The sequence below is a fragment of the Quercus robur genome, chromosome 4 (genome assembly GCF_932294415.1).
Source record: "Quercus robur chromosome 4, dhQueRobu3.1, whole genome shotgun sequence".
In the NCBI taxonomy this organism is placed as follows: Eukaryota; Viridiplantae; Streptophyta; class Magnoliopsida; order Fagales; family Fagaceae; genus Quercus; species Quercus robur.
The window spans coordinates 64,819,073-64,842,650 of record NC_065537.1 but is presented as its reverse complement, the minus strand read 5'-3'; the positions used below and the strand labels follow the sequence as shown (position 1 = coordinate 64,842,650).

The following is a 23,578-nucleotide window of genomic DNA, read 5'->3' as shown; positions in this document are numbered from 1 at the left end:
ATTAGCACTAACCATCTAGCATACAGGTGGAAGGTGGAGATAAAAATGAGGGAGAGTATAAAAGAAGAAGGAGGAAACGAGATTGGGGGATCGAAAAAATGAGAAGAAAAAGAGAGAAATAAAATAGCATTCCATAATCAAACTTGTAATCAGACTTGTGAATATAAAAGAGCAGACCTCCTCGGACTTTGCTGAGGATGATTTTTTCAATACAACCCTTTTCTCTTTTCATTCTCTTATCATCTGAATCCTTCCCAGTATTTGTTTAATTAACTAAAACCCAATTTTCCAACTCACTCTCTACAAATTCATTATTTTGGGCTTTTTGGGCCTAAGTCCATCCACATAGTGGGCTAGAAACTCAAATCTGGTCCTTACAAATTGTAAATATCAAAACACTTCTATGTATATATATAATCATAAAAATGGCATATCATACGCCTTAAGTGATATGGTTTTTTTTGTTGTGGCATAGGTTCAATGAGTTCATACCAAATACCAATTTTTTTTTTAAGAATCAATGGCCTAGGAAAATTTTTTAAAAATGGCATAGGAAATATATATATATATATCTATATATATATATATATCTATATATATATATAGGGTTAAGTTCAAGTTACATCTAGTCTTCGTTTGCAATGCGTCCACGTCCAGCATGTCTGGCGTTTTTGGTTTTTTTTTTTTTTTACCAACGCTTAATGCACTGTTTATGGGACATGAACAATGCAAATAGGCAAATGAACAGTGCTAAACAGTAATGAACAATAGCCATAAATTTTTTTTTTTTAATTATTTTCAGTTTTCAACAAAATAAACAGTATCCATACACACACCTAGTGTAACTCTAAGTAATGTTACACCACCCAATAACTTGTTATTGAATTAATATTTTGAAAATCCAACCATTGAATTACATGTTTTATATGTTCTTAACATGTGTGCCAATTTTCATATCAATCGGATGTTATTTACCATTTAATCTATAAACTCATCTTTTATACATTATTTTAAACTACAAAAATTTGAATTTTAATAATTGATTGATGATATGGCTATTAATCTTTGATCATCTCGAAATTTTGCAAGTATAAAGAATATACGAAGATAATGTAATCTAACAGTAAACTTGTCAATGTTCGCATCCAATTAAAAAATATTGAATAGTGTAACATTACTTAGAGTCGCACCAAGTGTAACTTGAACCCAATTCGTATATATATATATATATATATATATATGACTAATAAGTAAAAATTTATGTATTAAAATCATGAGGCAAACAAGCAAAGGCTATATTACCGGTACACAATCATCAACAGTAGCAAGTAGCCAATGAGAACTCATAATTTCAGAATTAGAAAAGAATTGAGAATCCTCATCTTTTAGGTCCCTTTGAGGACATTTAAGTTTTAACAAAGAACAAACTCATCAATTTATTTCTATTTTGATTATTTTACACAATTCCTCTCAATTTTCAAAACAGTTACAACAAATGGTAAGCATCTCATAGTAATTTGATTATTTATGCAAACAATATACGTAGAAGAATATTTGATTGCTGGTTTCAGGTTTGTTTCACTAGGTAGCTATTTGAATGTTGTTGTGCTTTGCCGTGTTATGATGATGGTAAGTCCTTAGATGAATTATGGAAATCCAGATTAAGCAACAAGCCACATGAAGAAAGTTGACCAGATTGTTAAAGAGAATGATGCCACAACATAAGTCCATAGCATAATGACAGAGCATTCACTTTCTCCCGTCTTAAGCAACTGAGAAATAGTACCTGCCAAGTTCATGACACAATGTTACTAATTCAAATTTTAGCATATATAGTGCTTAAGTGCTTTGTTGAGAAAATCACAACCAAGGAATGGACAACTGAACATATTTCATCAAATAGTTTGTTTACTTTGTTATTAGGCTCAAGTTCAAACCGAGTAATGAATTGTTTAAACTTGGTTTATTTACTTTGTTATCAGGATTGAGCTGAAGTGAAGTTTAAAACTGAGCTCAAATTTTCTGTTCAAACTTGGTTAGTTAATTTTATGAACAGGCTCACACTTGATCAAATCATCCCTTGCTGAAAAACCTATATCTCTTGAGTCTAGATTTGTTAATGCATACTATGCATCAAATTATATTCTGAAAATATACTAATTAACTCTTGCACTTCAATAGGAATAATGTTTGCAAAACATGAAACAAAAATGCAAGTTTTGACAAAATTTTCTTTGTAGTTGATACATATTAGCAATGGAAAGAATGTATTATCTTCAGTGTTTAGGAAAACTTTGGGCTAAACTTGGTTTTGTTCAAGCTTGGTTCATTAAGTAATTGAACTTCAAACTCCTGATCTTCGTTTGTTTAATTAATGAACAAGCTGAAACGAGCATTTTCTGAAGCTGAACTCAAGCTATTCACTAAGACATGTTTTATCACTTAAGACACAGTAGCAAAAACGAAATCTTTCATATTAGTGGACAAAGATCCACTTCTGCAGGGTCTAGGAGAGGAAGTAGGTAGGCAACCTATGTCATTTATAGAAAATATTGGCAAAACATTAGTACATTAAGGATTAATCTAGTTGATTTTTAGAATGTTCAATCAATAAGCCTACTCAGTCTGATCTTGCCTAAATATTTCTAACAAGCACAAGGTATATATGGCTTTCAAACATAAGGCTTTAACAACAATTGCCAACAAACAAACCAATCTGTTAAGCAATGTAAACTTAAACAAGCGCAAATATGGATACCACCTTAGGTAGCATCTTTAGAAGCATTAATCACGTCTTCCATACTTAATGGGATCAAAACTGGTGGTTTTAGGCTTGAATAACTGCATATAATAATCACCAATGGAAATTCAGTGATCACACATACCTACAGTCATAGCGGGTGGAAGAGCATACTGAAGCATAAGTGTAAACTGATATAATGAATCTGATCCCACCACGCCAAAATGGTTTGCAGCCTTAACAATAACAATACCCAGTAAAGGCGATATAATGTACCGAATTGCAATAATCCCTAGGACAATTGATGGACCTACTTCAGATCTCTTTAGACCTGTAACAACAAATATATTAAAATAAATATCAGAAACCTTTCATGGACAATTAATGAGGGGATTGAGCCAACCCAAGGAATACATAATAAAGATTACAACCAATGTTAAAAGCCACCTCTAAGAAGGTTCGCTCCAATTAACAATGTCATACAGGGTATTGCTGCCTCCCTGTAGAAGAGAAACGAAACTAAAAGGATTTAATGCAGATTGGCAGATATAGAACACTCAAGCTGCAAATCAGAATGTTCAGATTGAAAAGCGATTTTTTCATGTTGTTCCATTGCTTCTAAGTTGTGAGAGTTAATGGTTCATTAGGGAAGACTTAATTGCTCAGAGGAGAAATACTGGTTATTTCAAAAGGCCCTTCCAGGCTGTGCATATTTGACTATAACAACTATATGTACTTATACTATTGCTGCTAATATATTATTATGGAGTATTTACTAGTAAGGATGGACTATTACTACCAATTGTACTTCTAAATATAAATGGAATACTTTTGCTGAGAGAGTTTTTTGCTACCATATATGTAATTGATTTTTCTGTCTGATGCATTGGTCTTCTCATGGGAGTGATTCGCACAGGTTCATTCCTTAAATATAATTATAAATTTAACTTTGATATGTGCATATTTGCACTACTTCAAGTTGCAAATATAGGAATTTTAGAGTTTAGAATTGTGAGCAGAAACTTGAACACCAAAATCAAACTAAGACTCAAGCAGTGGGAGCTTATTGAGCCTGTGGCAGGATTCATACCCTATCAAACTCACAGAACTGTAGATTGCACGAAGAGGAGCATCATCACCAATTAGTAACTTTCGAATTGGAGAGACTATTCCAACTGTAAACGCAATAATCTATAGAAGTAAAATAAGCATATTATTTAGAGATCCCTGTGTGGCAGCATATACACAACTTTAAAAAAAATTTAAAATAGATATATTCTGAATAATTATTTTGAGCTTTTGAAATGAGTCAGGCAGTGCATTATGCCATTCCCCATTTAAAGTGTATAATTATATTCAAGTTTCAAGAAACATAAAATGTTTAATTTTGGAATGAATATGCTTCCAATATAATTTCTCTAACTCAAGGTCAAGATGGAGTGAATTCCTCAGATTATCTACTTTCTAAAAAAAAATTAGGAACTGCAAATTTTACTGGAATTAGAGAAGTAAACACAGACCATATTGATTTCTAACAGAATAAAGATAAAGCTTATGCCGAATAGAACAAGAACTATGAGAATACCGCTGAAATGGTAGATGGTGCAAACAATTTTTTGAGGTCAATGTACCCATAGAGCTTCTTAAGGTGCAGCTTAGCCTTCTCCAGAAATGATACCTATCAAATGAATCTTTAAAAGGGTATTTTATTCAAGAAGAGAATGGGGAGAAAAAAGGGAAAGAAAAGCTACCTTTACTAGCACTGAAAATCTTCAGTATAAAACAATATATCTAATTAATATTATATAAAAGTTAGATTGTATGAGACTTACAAATTGTAATGTGATATTAGTCAAGAAGACATGTGGTAATCCATGTATTGGAATTAGTGATCTATACTTAAAATGCATCTTATTTCACAAGGAATCATTTTAGGATAGGAGAGTAGAATATTCCATTCAACATTACAAAATTTAATAAAAGTACAACTATTTTATGCCCTCAATCTCCTACATTGAAGCTATGTCCTACATGACCTGCACATGTGCTAGCTTGCTTCTTAATGTCCTCTAATCTTCGTACAAGCAATTATCTTCTAACTGAGAGTCTAATGTTCTAGGTTAGGATTATTTCTTCTTTATTTCTCATTGATTGAATTGATCATGAGTGGAAATCAAATTTTGAAAAAAGCAAGCTTCTGAACATTATAAATGGGAAGCCACAACAGAAGAATATCAGAAGAAACCTTTGCTTTTTCTTCACATCCAGTAGAAGGGACTTCAACTTGCTCTGTATATTCCTCAGAGGTGGGGCAGCCCCTTGAAGGAAGAAGAGCTTCTGTGCAAATCTCTGAATATGGGGTTTCCTCAGAAGTTATATCCTGGATTGTAGAGTCATTTGTGTCAATTTCTTTAGTGGCCTTGTTTGCAGATAACCGCATGATAGCATACACATAAGTCCATAAAAATACTTCTCCTAGCTGGACCATCAAAACAAGAAACAACAAAATGATTGAAATTAATCCGACATATTTTAGGAGCTGTAAGACATACAAAAGTAGATTAGCTCAAGAAGAGCTTGGGGTTATTGATATAATTTGTGACTAAAAAAATCATCCAATTCAGTTATACAGATTAACTGAAAAATGGGACATACTGTTAGAGGCACTGAGAAACATGTTATCATTCAGATCAACTGGTCAGCTGGTCTTACTGTGACATCCATTTATTTTGGTAATCTTAAAACAAGAACAATAGACTATTACCGCCATAGAAAGCGCAGCATAAGCCTCTCCATATGTAGAGCAAACAGAAGAATCTCCAAATGGACTATTATCCTCGTCACAGACTGCTGGGAGTATAATCAGAAGTAAGGTTCCTAAATTTCCTGCACATAGCAATTTCCCTCTAAATATATTATGGACAATACCTTTCGATCATAAATAAAATGGTGCATGAGATGGTGAAAAGTTGCAATTGTGAAACATAGTGGCATAACTAATTCTTAGAGTAATGTACTTCAATGAGGGTTGATCATTGTGATGCAATGATTCACATTCACTCCTACTTGCAGTTAATTTGGTACAACCATATCCAGTAATGCATCTTTAGTTTGTAATTTTATGTGAGGAAACATATTCACTGCACTCTATTATTATTAGAGGGGTAGACAATACTTGATAAAATTGTCAAACAATGAGTCGCATCTGTATGTATCTTGTTTCATATTTATCCTATATAAATTGAAAAACATTGTAAAATTTCTGCAAAAAAAAAACTTGTGGTATTTGGTAATCAAATCTAACATGACAAATAAAGTATTAAGTACTTTTTGTATTTACTAAAAATTAGGACATAAATATTTGTATATTATACCATTTTCAAATTTCAAGTTTCAAAATAAAAGCAATTCTATTACATCACATCAATTAGTTAGTGAATTTTTTTGAAAAGGATGAAATTAATACAACTACCGCAAAGGCAAATTGTTTCTAATCTTTTACTTCAAAGATCAAATTGAAAATCAAATGAAATTTGTATCTTCCCAGTTTAACTCATGCTGATGATGAGTTCATTAATCATATTTTACACAATACCTATTGTATCATGTATCATTAGTCACTATCCTATATATGCCCTAAATCAGGCTATTTTGTATGACTAGAAAATGTACACCTATAAACAGTTTATTTGGAATTTTGTCTACCTGCAGCACAAGAACCAATGATAAGGCTTTGCAGATGTTGAGGAGCTCTTGTGATTCTTATCAGTATCCATGCAAGGGCAGAGCCTATGATGAATGTGAGAAGCACATTCACTGGCATGAACCACCTACACATTAACCAAAAATTACCAATGAATAAAAATGGGGTTGTTGTGGGGGGGGGGGGGGGGGTACGGAATTTCAGAAGTTTGACAGAGCTAAACTCACAAGGTTACCAAACTTTCTAAAGTAATTGTATCAGCCAGTTTGCTGAAAAGGTTTGATGGAGTGAACACATAGAACACCAACTATACACAAATACAAGTAGTGTTGTTAGTCCTTTGCAGGTCTTGGGAGCATAGCCAAAGTTCATAACTTCAAAACAGAGAGGAAGAAATAAAAGAACATTATACAAGTCATTAAAGAATTGATTATGATTTTTGATTAATATAAGCAACAATTAGAATTAAAAATCAGCATATATACACTCTTAAAATGTATTCTTTTTTCCTTAATGAAAGTAACTAAAAAACAATGTCACGTCTACCGCCAAACTCCTTTGATCAGTAAAAGGAAGAAGAGATCTAGACAAAGACAGAGTTCTAGACTTCAAAAATACTAGTAAGCTGGCCAACATTTTTGAAGCATTAAAATTTGAAAAAGAACAGAAAAGTTAAATCTTTTCATTAAGTTTCAATAACATTGGATGATGCAGCAGTGCTATCATGAATGGATGAAAGTGGTTGATGTTTGGCATTCCTTCTTAATTTACTTGTTAACTGTCATCATCCTTATACGTGCAGGAACTTCTGGAGACTAGATTGCAACAAAGTGCAACACACTTGACAGAAACAAAAGGAGTTTGATTTTGGAACTTAACAAGAAGCATCTGCAACATGTCGGTATGAAGACCAATATTGAACAGTAAGAAATTTTGACTTACGTTATTCAAATATGGCCTTGCATTTGCCCCCAAGAGATTTATACGCTCTGTTGCGAGAAATAAACCAATAGCAGTAATTAAGAGTATTTCCAGCGTTGGCATTAATGCCACAATAAATAGATCCAGGAATCCCATTTTAAATACTCAAATGAAGTTTCTCCTAGACAAGAAACATGTCCAGTAAGTACTCCCAGCCAGATATAGTATATCTATTCACTGAATAAAAAAAAGGCAATGCCTCTACAGTGACATTATGGTTTATTGAGGGACTTTTGTCTTTTGTCTTTTTTTTTTTTTGTTCTTTTTTCAGTTTTCTAAGTCAAAATACAACTGAAAATAAAATAATAAAATATGAAACTGTGATCAACTACAACTGAATATAAATATTTTGTGAAAGCTGCAGTACTTTTGGTTTTTTCAATATATATTATTCATCATCTTTTTTTTTTTTTTTTTAGTTATCAATTTGAGCTCTTTTTTTTTTTTTTTTTTTTCTTTTTTTAATATAAAAAGAGCAAATAGGCTCATGAATAGTATTATGAACCGTATTTTTGGTTTAATGACTTGTCTTTTTCCTCTTTTTTTTTTCCTTCAAGTTTACCAACTTGGTTTGAGCTTTTTTTTTTTTCTTTTTCTTTTTCTTTTTCTTTTTCTTTTAAAGGATCTTTATATATTTACTTTCTACTTGTAATATAAGCTTACATTGTATACACACAAAAAATAGAAAATATTATAGGTGAAAATCACATTTTTGTCCCTACATTTTCAGGTGATTTCCACTTTGGTCCTTATTTTTTATTTTCACCGTTTTTAGTTCTTATTTTAAAAAACACATTCTGTTTTAGTTCCTAACATCATCTCTGTAACGGAAATATCCTATGTGGTAGATGAAATGGCATTATTGGCAAAAGAGTGCCTACATGGCTATTAAAATAATAATAAAAAATTTTAATTGTCATTTAAAAAGTCCATGTCAGCATTTAAAATGAATTTAAAATCAAAACCATTTTCTTTTTAAATTTGTCAATTTAAAAAATAAAATAAAATATTTTAAAAAATATGAATAGATTTTCGGCCAAAGACAGATTGCAACAAAGTGCAACACACTTGACAGAAACAAAAGGAGTTTGATTTTGGAACTTAACAAGAAGCATCTGCAACATGTCGGTAAGAAGACCAATATTGAACAGTAAGAAATTTTGGCTTACGTTATTCAAATATGGCCTTGCATTTGCCCCCAAGAGATTTATACGCTCTGTTGCGAGAAATAAACCAATAGCAGTAATTAAGAGTATTTCCAGCGTTGGCATTAATGCCACAATAAATAGATCCAGGAATCCCATTTTAAATACTCAAATGAAGTTTCTCCTAGACAAGAATCATGTCCAGTAAGTACTCCCAGCCAGATATAGTAGATCTATTAACTGTATAAAAAGAGGCAATGCCTCTACAGTGACATTTTGGTTGATTGAGGGACTTTTGTCTTTTTCTTTTTTCAGTCTTCTAAGTCAAAATACAACTGTAAATAAAATAATAAAATATGAAACTGTGACCAACTACAATTGAATATAAATATTTTGTGAAAGCTACAGTACTTTTGGTTTTTTCAATATATACTATTCATCATCATCTTTTTTTTTTTTTTTTAATATATAAAAAGAGCAAATAGGCTCATGAATAGTATTATGAACCATATTTTTGGTTTAGTGACTTGCCTTTTTCCTCTTTATTTTTTTCATCAAGTTCACCAACTTAGTTTGAGCTTTTTTTTTTTTTTTTTTTCTTTTTCTTTTTCTTTTTCTTTTTCTTTTAAAGGATCTTTATATATTTACTTTCTACTTGTAATATAAGCTTACATTGTATACACACAAAAAGTAGAAAATATTATAGGTGAAAATCACATTTTTGTCCCTACATTTTCAGGCGATTTCCACTTTGATCCTTATTTTTTATTTTCACCGTTTTTTGTCCTTATTTTTTATTTTCACCGTTTTTAGTCCTTATTTTAAAAAACACATTTTGTTTTAGTTCCTAACGTCATCTCTGCAACGGAAATATCCTATGTGGCAGATGAAATGACATTGTTGGCAAAAGAGTGCCTACATGGCTATTAAAATAATAATAAAAAATTTTAATTGTCATTTAAAAAGTCCATGTCCGCATTTAAAATGAATTTAAAATCAAAACCATTTTCTTTTTAAATTTGTCAATTTAAAAAATAAAATAAAATATTTTAAAAAATATGAATAGATTTTCGGCAAAAATTGGGAATTAACCTTGTTTGTCAAACAATATAATTAGTAGGTATTGTTACAAAATTATATTTTTTACTAATATCTCGAGTTTAAAGGACTCGATTTAGAGCTTATAAATCGAGTCTCAAAAACTCGATTTCAGTGTTCTGATCACATCTGATTTTGCGTATTTTTCACGTGGCATTCACTTAGAAATCGAATTTCTAAAACTCAATTTATAAGCCAAAAAAAATTTAAGTTTGAGGTGAGGAGAGATACCTAAATGATTGGAAGAAAAGAGACATAATTGTGCATTGATTTATACTGTAGAGCTTGCTAGCATTGAAAATGCTTGAATAATATTTCTTTCCTTTTTTTACAGAAGTGATAGAATTATATTAATATATGAAAAGTACAAAAGGAAGAGACACAAGGAGTTTACATCAAGCTTGACGTCACCCCCCATTAACTACGTGGCCCAAGAAAACTCCTTACACACAACAATCAGAAAAGTACAAGTAAAGATAATGTTTGAATTTTTTTTTGACAGAAGTGATAGAATTATATTAATATATGAAAAGTACATAAGGAAGAGACAAAGTATCAGAGGAGTTTACATCAAACTTGACCTCACTTCACACTAACTCCGTGGCCCAAGAAAACTCCTTACACAACAACCAGAAAGGTAAGGTGTTTTGTTTTGTTTGCTAGCACGTACAAATCGGTGCTGAAAGGATTGGCTTATAAATCAAGTCTTATGTCCTTGATTTTCAGGTGAACGCTACATGAAAAAAAACGTTACATCAAATATGATCAGATTATTAAAATTGAATTTGTGAAATTTAATTTATAGACCTAAATCGAGTTTTTGAGATTGAAGATATTAGTAATATATATAGTTTGAAAACAATAACTAATAATTATATTGTTTGGCAAACAGTGTTAATTCTCACTTTTGGCCTAGATTTTCTTACAACTCTCTCTAAATCTCAGATTCTCATCAGATTCCTCTAATCTCAAACTTCCTCCCTCTCACCTCCAACATTGCTTCACCTCTAATCAAAACCAGCTTAGATTCTTACACCTCAAACTTCCGTTTCTTGATCTCAGTCTCTCTCTCAGTACCCCTTGGCCGAAGCTCCCATCGTTCATCTCCTTTAATCGCCGCCGCCGCCGCAACTATCAAGTTGGTAAGATCCTCCTAGTCAATGGGTTCGGCAAGGTTCACAGGTGGGGGGATCGGTAAGGTTCATTGGTGGTGGGTTCGGCAAGGTGGTGGGTCAGTTTTTGCGTCGTATGTGGTGTGTGGTATGGGTTTCCAGCATATCTGAAGGCCCATGTTTTCCTTTCCTCCTCACTTTCTCATCTCACCCTCTCTATCTTGGGATTGAATCTGAAGAGGATCTGAAGCCGATCTTGGGTTTATTTTATTTGTTTTTTTATTTTTGACAAATTTGAAAAAACTCATTTGCTATATTTGTTGAGAAGGGATATTCTAGGTTTGTGGGTTTGTGAAAGGACTATTTGCTGTGTGTGTTAAGAAGGGATCTTTTGGGTTTGTGAAAGGGAGCTTTTTGGGTTTATGAATGAGAATTTGTTGTGTTCATGAAAAGGGAACGAGAATTTTTTGGATTACCAATTAGGAGAGAAAAATGTTCAGATCTTGAGATTGACGTTGCCAAGAAAATGCTTAATTAAATTCTATTTTATTTAACTGTTATTGATTTGAGTTTTGATGTGTTTGGCTTTAAAGAAAGTACAAGAAAGACAGAGAAATGATAAGAAACAAAGAATTAATTTGCTAAGAACATTAATATGAACAGTCATGTTCTTGGGGAAGAACACAAAAAACATATATGAATATGTTCTTCTGAAGAAAATAATAAAAGGAAAAGAAAATTTTATTTTAATTATTTTATTTTATTTGGTTTTAAAAATCACATGTTTAGAATTTTGTTTTAATTTTTTCTAACGTGGTTTTTTTTAATATTTAAAATGCTGATGTGGCATTATTTAAATGTCAATTAAAATTTATTATTATTATTTTAATAGCCAAGTAAGCACTCTTTTGCCAACAGTGCCATTCCATCTGCCACATAGGATATTTCCGTTACAGAGATGACGTTAGGGACTAAAACGGAACGCGTTTTTTTAAAATAATGACTAAAAGCGGTGAAAATAAAAGATAGGGACCAAAGTGAGAATCGTTTGAAAATGTAGGGATGAAAATGTGGTTTTTACCAATATTATATACATTTGCAAAAAAAAAAATTGTACAAATTTTGCAAATGTGTACAACATTGACCAATTTTTATGCGTTTACAATATAAATTTACATTGTAAGTGCAATGTATATTTCTATATAAATATATATAAATATATATATATATATATATTATATAAAAAGAGTGAATGAGAAAAGTTACGGTAATTTAACTACAATAGTTTTGATTTGTTTAACTTTCACCGTTTTGCTGGGCTTTTTTTTTTTTGTGAATGCCTAAAGTTGTAGTATATTTGCTATATTATTTTTGATTTGTCCACAATAATTTTCACAACACTTTCATAACAAATCAAATATGGTAAATTGTTATTGGTTTTAATTTAAACTTATCAATGAAACTACTTTTTTGCCCACCAATAACAACTTGTAGTAACCTACTATTTATGATTTGTTGTGAAAATGTCATGGACATAACATTTTTTTGTGTGAAAAATGTTAAAACATCTTGATGTTGTCACAATATTTTCAAAACTACTGAGCTATCAATTCTTTACAAGTTAAAATAAAATATAACAAGATTATAAAGGTATTATGAAATGTTGCGTCATTCTGTTGTGTTTTAAAAATTTTTTTGTTGGTTTAATCAACTTTGTTGAGCCAAAATTCACTATTCCACGTACAATTTTCTTGAATTGACTTTTTGTATATTTTTTTCTTTACACACCATTTTAAGTAAAAGCACATAGTTTTGCACACAAAAACAAAAACAAAAACTTAAGAAAAAAACATTTTTCATCCTTTATGTTTGGAGCAGTTTACAATTCTTCCATAAACTTTAAAATCAAGTAATTTTTCTCTTAATATTTTGGAAAAGAGCAAATATGTCATATTGTTATCCTTTCAGTTAAACCCTAATGAAAGTTTATGATTCTTAAAATATTTTATTGTGTACTCCTACTAAATTTTAACATCCAAAAAATTTTCTTTACGCATTTTGAGTTTTAAATGATAAGAATTCTTAAAAAGTTAGAATGATGATATTCGATGACACAAGCCTTTTGTTATCTTTTTTATTTTTTTAAATTTCTTAGAAAAACTCAGTTGTTTATTGTTGGAAGATGATGATATTCATTATCATTCTTAGAAGTTTTTAGAGAATAGATATATTGTCTTCAGCAAGTAGGTACTAAAAAAAATATTATAGTTAAATAAATATTTATATGTTAAATAGCTACCCTAACTTTGTGGTTGATCAAAATTCTTAAACGAATGAGATTAACTTTTTACGACATAATTATCAAAATTCTTAAAATTAATGTTTCTTTTGATTAATGTAAATCTCTATATACTTTAAAAATCAAATGATTCATATCTTTGTTTTGTAATGCAAATAAAATCTAGAATTGACCTTCATTACTACAGTATTTTTTTTCCACGGCAAGCATGTGCCTTGCACGTGCTGCCCTAACTAGTAATTAAGAAAAACATGTTCAAGTTCCATACTAGTACCTTCAATTGAAATTCTTGGAAATCAGAACATTAACAAGTACTGAGGTAGCAAAAACAAGAAAAAGACATTGAATAAGTACCCTTCCAGCAAATGAAACAAGCAAACAAAATATAAATATAAGAGTCAAACCCAAGAAAAAAAAAATGCTCCTCTTATGAAAGTTTTGTTCACATAATTAATGCAGCAATAATTGCTGAACATATTGACATACTTTTATTCATCAGATTTCAGTAGTTTGTTTAGACGACAATACCCAATTGGAGGTGACATAAGTTTATATCTCAGTTTCCAGTTTTGCTAGTGATTAAGCTCAAGAGTTTGTGCATACTCGGGACCTTTTGATTGTTAAGTGTTTGGCCTCCTCTTGCAAAAGCATACCTACAAATACATTAAGAGTTTGGATGAATATCAGTTAGTTACAACATTAAATTGCATGGGAAGCTTACGCAAATTCTGAACAACAAAAGCAGAAGTAGAATGTCTGTCTGTCTGTCTCTCTCTCTCTTGACGCTTTTCAAAGGAATGAGTCTATGTAAATTATTTCTTCACGTAAAGAACATTGATTTTGTAAATCAAGCAGTCTTAAACATAAAAAAGAAGGGACTTACTGGACTCTGCCACATAGAAAGTTTATACTTTGTACCTAGCAATCGTACATATTCCCATAGGAACTGGAGCTTTCTTGGATGTCAAGTACAAAGAGTTGCACTAAACTTCTTCTCTCATTTATACTCTTTTGGTAACACAAAAACTTCCTATTTTAATAAGTACTATTTGTAACGCCCCATAATTTTGATACCAATTTAATTCTTATACATAAATTAAAAAGGAGGCCTATAATTAAATAAATTTAATTGATTTGGGCCTAAGATATTAAAAACAAGATAAATACTATGGTATATGAAGCTCAAGTGAGGTGGTATAAGTAAATATATGGGCCTTGATAAGTTTTTAAAAACCCTAGCTTTTTACCTCTTAAGTTATACGTGTATATACATAAGAAGGTTCATTTTGTTTCAGCCGCAACACACTATTAAGGTTTTCTTTTCTTCTATGCGGTTGTGCGTGGAAACCTGTAGCCTACAAGTATGATTTTTTCAGGCTCTAAATTTAAGAAGTTTGAATATTCAATAGCTAGCAATTGTCATGAACCTAGACTATCATTATATTAATAGAAAAAGGGCTTGATTAGGAATGGTCAATATGGCTGTATGTCAGGAAAGGGTATTCCATAGGCTTTGAAATTGTACCTAATAGAGTAATAGGCTTAGACCTTATCAATTCAAGTGTGTCACCATGTGAAAGGGAAAAGGTTGCTTTATGGTTGATATTTAACTTCTTATCATCCCTCTAGTGACGTGTATTTAGCTCTAAATTATTGTAGAAGGTAGCAATGATTTTCAAGCCTAGAATATCTTGTTAGCCCCTATAACGTAGGAATAAGAAATTATATATTATTTAAGTTAACCAATTTGTTCAAAAAATTGTTTCTCAAAAAAAAAAAAAAAAATTTGTTCAAAAAATTGACTAGAAATATCTTATGTTTTGTGGCATCAAGGGATTTATGGTGGCAGATATAGGCGGACACTATAATTAGAATAGTTTTGAAAATTTTGGAAACCTGATTGACAAGTTCAGGCATCAAACGGGGCATTATGCTCCCATTTATGAATTTAATAATTGCAATCCCAAGTAGTGATGGCCACAAATTCAATAGCCAAGCCTACTGACAAAGCTGAAATGTATTTCAAAGAAACTAGACACCTCCGTAGGCCTTAATGATGATAGGTTAAACTATTTAAGTGTGAAAACTGATTTTAAGTGGGAAATTGTGTATTGATGGACCTATCTTTAGTGGTGCTAGGTTCTAATTCTATTGATTTGTTGTGATTCAAGGGAGGTTGGTTTCATATTTTTGCAAATAAGAGGTAAGTGGTGTTTACTAATGTTAGGAAATATGTGAGTCAATGTTAGGAACATATGTCAATATTTTATGTAATTGGCTAATCTTTTGACAAAACACACTTTACTTGTATTTGGATAGATCTAGGATGCGTTTAATACTTTAAGGAACAAGGTTTCAAGTTCAAGTGTTAAAACCATACAAGTCTATCCAAGAAACAAGTGAAGAAGTGCTGGATTTTAAATCTCGACAGTTACTATCTATCGAGGTTTAAAGAGCTGTTGTAGCCCGATGCTCGACAACTAGCTCAATAGATAAGCCATCTATCGAGACTTATGAAATTCAATTTTTTAGATCTGATTCCAATTCAATCCGTGGGTATATGTTTGGGCCTTCTTTTCTCACAATCCTAAACATATATAAGTATAATTTTAAGGGCCGTCAAGAGTTGCACTAGTGTGAAACAAAGTTTTGTTCATGCAAATTGTGACTGAATACAGAATTTGCCCAAGTTCATCTGTCTCTTGAAGAAGCTGTTGTGTTTGTATACTGTAGGGTTTTGTGACCAAGGAGCTTCTTGATCTTCATCGTGTGATGAATTGAAGAACTTTGTAGCCAACATCTTTTTCAAGTTGGTGAGTAAGCCGTGTACTGGGATCCGCGCATCGAATTGGTTATTCACGTACTGGGAGCCGTGCATTGAAATGAGAGATTATCACTACAGAACAAATCCAATTGGATATTGGAGTAAAGGTTCAACTATAGGTTGGTATAAGGTATTGGGATTCCTTTACTTGTAACCGCTTGTTTTGATAATAGTGGATTCTCGAGAGTGGTGACCTTAAAATCACCCAGTGAGATTTTTGCTGTGTAGGTTTTCTCCATTCGAAAACAAATCACTGTGTCAACTCTATTTTTCGCTGCATATTAACTGAGTTGGTGATTTGTTTGTACTACCATGCTTATTGCATGCTAATTGAATTAATTAATTAACTTGGCTAATTAATTGGTTAATTCATCACAAGGGGTTAATACATTCTTGGCCTATCAAATGGTATCAGAGTAGGCACACTCTGATTAGGTTTTAATCTTTGATGTGTGATCCATTGACTCCTGTTTGTCATGGATAGATGACAGTCTCTTGTTATACCTCCTTTATTTGATGGCACTAACTATGCATACTAGAAAGTATGCATGAGAGCTTTCTTGTAGTCATTAGATGAAAATATGTGGTAAACTGTGGAGATAGGCTTAACCAAGCCTACGGAAGCGCCAGTCGACTGGGATGATGTTAAGATCAAGGTGGCAAACTTCAACAGTAGGGTATTGAATGCTCTATTTAGTGTAGTCACGAATGAGAAGTTGATAACGCCTTAAAATGTATACTTGTTATATATTTATATGGGCGTTATCTCCTTATTACTATGCTTAATTTGTATAATTAAGCCATGATTTGCATTAGTCCCTATTATTTATCTTTACATAATTTCTTGAATAAGATGCTATTCATTGTGTGTAATTTTCTACTTTCAGGAAATCATGTGAGAAAGATGAGTTTACAGGAATTTGTGAGAGAATGGAGGCCAAACTAGAATTAAAGTGGAGCTAAAGGACCATGCTTAAATGTCTAAGGAGGTGCAGCTGGAGTGCTTGGATTGTCTATCATGATTGGAAGCTTCAAATAAGGAAAGAAATCAAAGAGGCAGAATCTGAAAAGGAAAAATCTGATTTGAGCACTGATCAGTATTTTGGGCGTATCTCTGTTCTCAAAAATCCAATTGAAACTATGACTTAAATATCTACAACTTTCCAGTTTTGAGTTTTTTGAAATTCTCAAGTTTTGAAGGCCGAAATTAACTCACAAGTTACCGCTGTAAACCTGGACGGAAATTAAAACAGTAAATGTTTTATTTTCTTTGGACACTTAGACATTTGGGTTTTGAAGGGAGGCTGGGTAGAACGAATTTTGGGAGAGCAAACCTTGTATTTTTCTTTCTCTAATGGCAGCCTAAACTCTTTGCTAAGGCTAGGGGTTATGTTTTTTCTATACAGTATGAATATTCAATGTAATTCTTTCTAGGATTTTATCTACAACATATTTGATTGTTCAATTAGATTTCTTTTGATGTATTAGTTCTTCCATACTTTCAATAAGTTCAATCATGTTTTTCTTATTGTTTAGATGAATTTCTAATAGTTTCAAATAGAAATCAGGATTTAAAGTGAATGGGTTTTTCTGAAAACTTTTCTAACCGCATTATCAATCGAGGTTATCATGCGTTCTTGAATTGTCTCAGTTCAACCGAATCATAAGTTTTTAATTGTATAACAATCAATTATGAAATAGATATTTTCTTAGATCACAAAGAATTTCATATCGATATAGGGAAACATCCTGATGCCCTAGTATTTACATTATTGATTTAAATCAGTTATTATTATTATTCTTGTTAACAATCACCAAACAAAAGTATTTTTCTTCTTCATCCAAATTTTTATTTAATTATATTGTCTTTCAATTTACCCTGCTCCTTGTGGTTCGACCTCGGTACTCCGGGAATTATATTGCTACGATCTCTTGCACTTGGGAGTGAATAAGCAATTTTGGCGCCGTTGCCGGGGAGGTGTTGCGTGTTCAGAGGCAATTTTTTTGGAGCAAAGCATAGTTGGTGGAAATTCTTCTACTGGTAACTTCGTTCCATTTTTTCCCTTATTTTGTTTTTATTTTTCTGTTTGTTTTTATTTTATTTTATTTTATTGTGCATTCATTGTTGCATGAGCATTTGGGTTAGAAACGAGAGAGGCAGACTGGAAATTTTTGAAACTTACTTTGGTAATCTTTTTGACACACCTTTGCCTTCACCTTCTTCATCAATCATGGGTGATGAAACACGTAATAATCATGAGGAGAATAGAAGAACTATGTATGAATTGTTGCATCCCACACAAAATTCTGTTCCTTCATGCATCATGTTTCCACCTAATGCACCACATGTAGAATTGAAGCGAGGTTTATTAGCAATACTTCTTGACTTTAGGGGACAAGAAAATGAAAATCCTTATGTCCATGTTAGAGCTTTTGAAGAGGTAATTAGTAGTTTCTATGCACAAAATGTTATTGAGACTGCTAAGTTACGTTTCTTTCCTTTTTCTCTTAAGGATAAGGCAAGAAATTGGCTTTACACCTTGAAACCTAGGTCTATAGGTAGTTGGGGGGAGATGGCCAAAGAGTTTTTTAAGAAACATTTTCCTCCCCACAAAGTCCAACAAGTAAAAAGAAGGATAGCTAGTTTTGTCCAAGGAGAAAATGAGACCTTATACCAAGCTTGGGAAAGGTACAAAGATCTTTTCAATTTTTGCCCAACTCATGGGTATGAAGATTGGAGGTTGGTTAGCTATTTTTATGAAGGACTTACACCTAGGGACCAACAGTTTGTTCAACTCTCATGCGGAGGGGACTTTTTACAAAAAGAACCCGAAGATGCAATGGATTATCTTGATGAGATAGTTGAAAACTCTAACACATGGATTGGACCTAGCCCTAAGGACTCTACTGATAGGACTAGAACTAACACTACCACTTCTAGTGGAAGTGTTTTCAAGTTGAGGGAAGATGATAACATGAGTGCAAAAATCAGCATGTTAACGAAAGAAATTGAGGTACTCAAAATGAAAGGAAGTAGGAATGTCAGTGCTACCTTTAGAGAGGACCCAATGGAGGTGTGTAAAATTTGTCATGAGATAAACCATGCTACAAATGAATGTGCATCACTTTCATCATTCTTGAATGTGCTAGAAGAACAAGTACATGCATTTAATTCATACTGGCCAAATAATTCTTCATATTCTAACAATTATAACTCAAATATGTGAAACCATCCGTATTTGAGTTATAAGAGTGACAATGTGTTGAATCCTCCTACTCCAAGGAATTTTAATTCACCACATGCATCATCATCATCATCATCATCATCATCTAGAATTTCCTTGGAGGATGCACTTAGTACTTTCATTCAAAGGCAAAGTGAGCAAAATCAAAAGTTTGAATCCATGCTCACTAGGCTAGATGAAGAGGTAAGAGAGACCAAGAGTCATATAACTAGGCTTACAAATTCATTGAGTGGGATAGAGAGAGGGAAGCTTCCTTCCCAAACTCAACCCAATCCCATCAATCAAAATCTAAAAATTGGCTCTAAGGATAAACATGAGGAAGTAAAAGCTGTGACCATTTTGAGGAGTGGTAAAGACATTAATAAAAGTTCTCCTTTAGTAACTAAGAAATCTAATGAGACCCCAGTTGAAAAAGAGAAAGATGAAACTGAGTCACTTGGATTTGGTGAAATTGAACAATGCCCAATCCCTCCACCATTTCCACAAGCCTTAAAATTACCTAGGAAATTGGACACCGCATCTGAGATATTAGAGCATTTGCATCAAGTCAAGATAAATTTGCCATTATTGCATGTTATCAAGCGAGTGCCTGCATATGCCAAGGTAATTAAGGACTTATGCACCATCAAGAGAAAGCATCATGTGAAGAAGATCGCATTCCTAACAGAACAGGTAAGTGCAGTTATTCAACATAAGACCCCACCAAAGTATAAGGATCCAGGTTGTCCTACGATCTCTTGTACTATTGGAGATTACATCATGGAGCATGCATTGCTAGATCTTGAGGCAAGTGTTAATTTGATCCCTTTTAGTGTATATCAAAAACTTGGACTTGGTGAGTTGAAACCTACTTCAATAATTTTACAATTGGTTGATCGCTCTGTAAGGCAACCGAGAGGGATTGTTGAGCATGTGTTGGTGAAAATTGAACAATTTTATTATCCTGTTGATTTTATTGTTCTAGATTACCAACCTGTTTTACATCCTAATGTTCATACCCCTATTATTTTGGGTAGACCTTTTCTTGCCACAGCTAATGCTTTAATTAATTGCAGGAATGGGAGAATGCAACTCACTTTTGGTTCCATGACTTTGGAGCTAAGCATATTTCATGTGGCTAAACAACCACATGAGGATGCTAACTGTGCTTATGTGAACCTCATTGGGGCAGTGGTTCAAGAAGAGTTTAATAAGAATTGTTTTTTTGATCCTCTTGAAACTCTTCTTAATAATTCTGTTGGTTCTTATGATTTAGAATGTCAAGACCATTGGGAAGAGTAAGGCACTTGCTACTACGTTGAGTGACACTGAGCCTGAAGATGATTTTGACAATAAGGATGATGAAATTCTAAATGCCTTCACTGCCACTGTAAATCCTACTGAAAGGATTGTTAAAGATGTGGATGAAGAATATGAATTGGTGGAGTCTAAGTTTGAAAAGATGGATGAGCAAGATGACATTCACACAGCCTGCGCAAAGTTATACAAGGTCTCCAAAAAGCATGAGAAGTTGTATAGGTTGGCCACCAAGAAGCTCAGTGAAGTGGAGCTGCTCTGATGAAGCCAATCAGACCACTGAAGCACTGAGATTTGAGAATAACTTCTTGGCTGAGAAGACCAAGAAGCTTGAGGCAGAATTGTTTCAAGTAAGAGCCCTGTTGGAAAGGACTTTAAGTGCAAAGCTAGATGAGATGCTCAGTTTTCAGAAATTTGCTTCAGATCGAACCGGTCTAGGGTATGATTTCTCTTCTCCTAGTATTGCTACTTCTAGTACTACTGTTTTTGTTCCTCCTACTAATAATGTTGAAATTGAGCACAATGATGCTAAAAATGAATTAGCTAGTGAGAATATAGACAAGGGTAAATCTATCTTAGGAGCACCCCCTAAGCAAGATAAGAAAGAAATTAAAAACCCTAGGGCTAAGAAAGGAAACCCTTAAAAGCCTAAACAGAAGAAGCAGCATCTCTATCATCATTGTGAAGCAACTGGACATACTCTACCTAATTGCTATAAGTGGTTAGCCACTCAATAAAGCAACAGCATGATCTCGTCGGGAAATCAGAATCAGTTTCCACCCTCCTTTGCTCATTTTGGAGATCTTCTCAAAGCCCTTATGTTCCTTTTGAATTTGAATGGTTTAAATTCTTCCCCCTCACCGTCAGATCAAGGGTTTGCTAGACGGAAAGGTTCTGCCAAGGTGTGGAAGGAAAAAGGCTCTAAGTGATTCTGTCACTTTTTCTCTCTCTTCGCTTCTTGTTTTTGGTTTTGCATTACTTGTGTGTTTTGCTTTTGTGCTTTGAATCAGTCTAGTTTTATGCATTGCTTTGTTTAATATGTTTTTATTTGTTTGTTTTCAATTTTTGCTTTGTTTTGTTTTTTTTTTTTCATAAAAAAAAATTGAAAAATCAGAAAAATACAAAAACAGTGTGTGTTTGTGTATATTGGTACTTGTGTACCTTGGCCATTAAAACAAAGTTTTCTAAATTTTGTATCTTTTGTAACTTAGATAAGCATCTCTATGCACAACTAAACAAGTGAGCTTTGTGGCTCGTGTTTGTGATGAGTAAGGTTAAATAATCTCCTGTACATAACACTCGTATCACTCTTTTTGATGGGAAGGACTAGAAAATCCTAAGAGAAAGACATAAATAATCATCTCACCACTGTTGCTCATCAATCATGAAATGACATTTGTATGCTTCGACATAACAAAAATGGAATGTCAAATGCTTAACATTATTGGGTATTTCTTTTCTATCTCTTATATGCCCATGCATGGTTTGCTTAAAAAGAAAAATATGCAAAGAAAAATAAAAAGCAAAAAGAATCAAAATGCTTTATATATATGATTGCAAGTGTGTCTTCTAGGAGATGTGGGAGTTATAGGATGTACCTCGAAGGTGATAGTTCCTATCAAACAGTTATGATTGTGTGTGAGTTAAAGTGATTTTCCTCATATCTCAGATCTTCATAACATGTTGACACTTATGCAATCTTGCGATATTTTTCACACACAACACGCAATATTCTTTGCTACTCTTGATACATGTGCAGGTACAATGTGATTTGGCTATCACAAGGAATACATGTGTTAATGGATGCTCACTAAACTATCTTGACTTGTTTTTGAAATATAAAATTGGTTAGACTTATTTAGTGTGTGTGTGTGTGTGCGTATGTTTTGGATCTATGTGCTAAACATTTTTTTTCTTGTTGAGAGATGTTTTTGAGAGCTTAAAATGTTGCTTGGATCTTTAGTTGTATAGCATGCTTGATTACATTCATATTTGTGTTCTTCTCTTCTTGAAAAACTGTTTTTAAGCAATCTCAACCATAGTTTTCAGAATCGGACCGGACTGGGAGGTTGGACCGTGAAAACCGAAAACCGGGATAAAAACATGTTTTTTAAGCATAAAGAACCAGATTTTTTGTTAATTCCGTGAACCGCTAAAACCGGGGTTGGACCACATGAACCGGTGAGAACCGTGCGGTCCAACCCCTTAGCAATTTTTTTTTTTTTTTTACAATTTTATTCTACTTAATTAAATTATCCATCTCTTACAAGGAATAAAAAAAATTATAATTAAAATCCTTCAAAGATATTCAACTTTACTTCAAAAATTAATCATAAATTTTAATATTTTCATGGTTATAATTTTATTTTATTAACTTTCTTCTTTAATTATTAAATATATGCTTCAAAATCATTAAATTTCTCTCACATATATAGATATACTGTCAATTTTGCTAGTTTTATAAATTTAATATCTATATTTAGGTTTTAATTAATTATTAAATTAATTATGACGTCATCACGGTTCGACCTCAAAAACCTTGAACCTCTCCCTTTTACGGTTCAATGAACGGTTTGGATTTAAAAACCTTGATCTCAACAGCTGCTGGACACCTCTTGACAACTAGGCTATCTATCGAGACCCTTCAGTTGCTTTTTATCGCATTCTTTACAGCTTCTCGATAGCTACTTCGATCCATCGAGAAACTTTCTGGATGCTCGATAGCTTCTCAATAGCTACCTCGAACCGTCGAGATCCTTTAGCCTAAAACACGCATTTTTAATTCTCGACAGATCTCGATACCTCTCGATCCATCGAGAAATTGGAATTCCTATAAATAGGGTCTGCACGATATTTTCTTCATTTCTCCCTAATCTCTCTCGACAGAAAACGTCCTTTCACCTTCCTAAACACCTCTCTCTTACTCCAACTTCATTCCCAAGAGATTTTCGACCTAGATTGATCTTTCTTCTTCTGGTATGATCTTCTTTCTTTCACTTTTTCATGCATTTCATATTTCTGACCTAACTTTTGGGATTAAAAAAAAAAAAAAAAAAAAAAACTTTGGGGTTTTTCCAAATGTTTTTAAATGTTTAAATGTTTCATGCATTGCATCACATCTGCATTATAACAATG

At 32.6% G+C, this 23,578-nt stretch overlaps 1 protein-coding gene and 1 long non-coding RNA gene across 3 annotated transcripts in view; one reads left to right on the top strand and one right to left on the bottom strand.

Annotated features, from left to right (window-relative positions):
- Positions 1–1,329: 1,329 nt before the first annotated feature.
- LOC126723365 (protein PIN-LIKES 3-like) lies at positions 1,330–8,776 on the bottom strand. Of its 2 annotated transcripts, none has more exons than XM_050426742.1 (10): positions 8,594–8,776; positions 6,671–6,750; positions 6,446–6,570; positions 5,505–5,626; positions 4,986–5,219; positions 4,326–4,418; positions 3,831–3,931; positions 3,188–3,240; positions 2,886–3,071; positions 1,330–1,786 (listed from the first exon to the last, which is right to left on the bottom strand). In XM_050426742.1, the coding sequence occupies exons 1-10, from the start codon at positions 8,726–8,728 to the stop codon at positions 1,662–1,664; spliced, it is 1,254 nt and encodes a 417-aa protein (XP_050282699.1). In that variant the 5' UTR covers positions 8,729–8,776; the 3' UTR covers positions 1,330–1,661. The 2 variants fall into 2 exon arrangements, with proteins under 2 accessions (XP_050282699.1, XP_050282698.1); XM_050426741.1 differs by lacking the exon at positions 8,594–8,776 and adding an exon at positions 7,386–7,586.
- The window catches only part of LOC126723368 (uncharacterized), a 40,876-nt gene continuing 19,062 nt past the window's right edge, over positions 1,765–23,578 (top strand). Inside the window, exon 1 of the long non-coding RNA XR_007654238.1 lies at positions 1,765–1,843. This is a non-coding gene — a long non-coding RNA (uncharacterized LOC126723368). The remainder of the gene's footprint in view (positions 1,844–23,578) is intronic.

Bases quoted from the DNA above. Each gene is read 5' to 3' on its own strand.
- LOC126723365 (XM_050426742.1), bottom strand. From the start codon at position 8,728: ATGGGATTCCTGGATCTATTTATTGTGGCATTAATGCCAACGCTGGAA. The intron at 3,932-4,325 runs GTATTCTCATAG...TTACTTCTATAG, and splicing joins CACCATCTACCATTTCAGCG to ATTATTGCGTTTACAGTTGG. The intron at 1,787-2,885 runs GTATGTGTGATC...TGAACTTGGCAG, and splicing joins TCCACCCGCTATGACTGTAG to GTACTATTTCTCAGTTGCTT.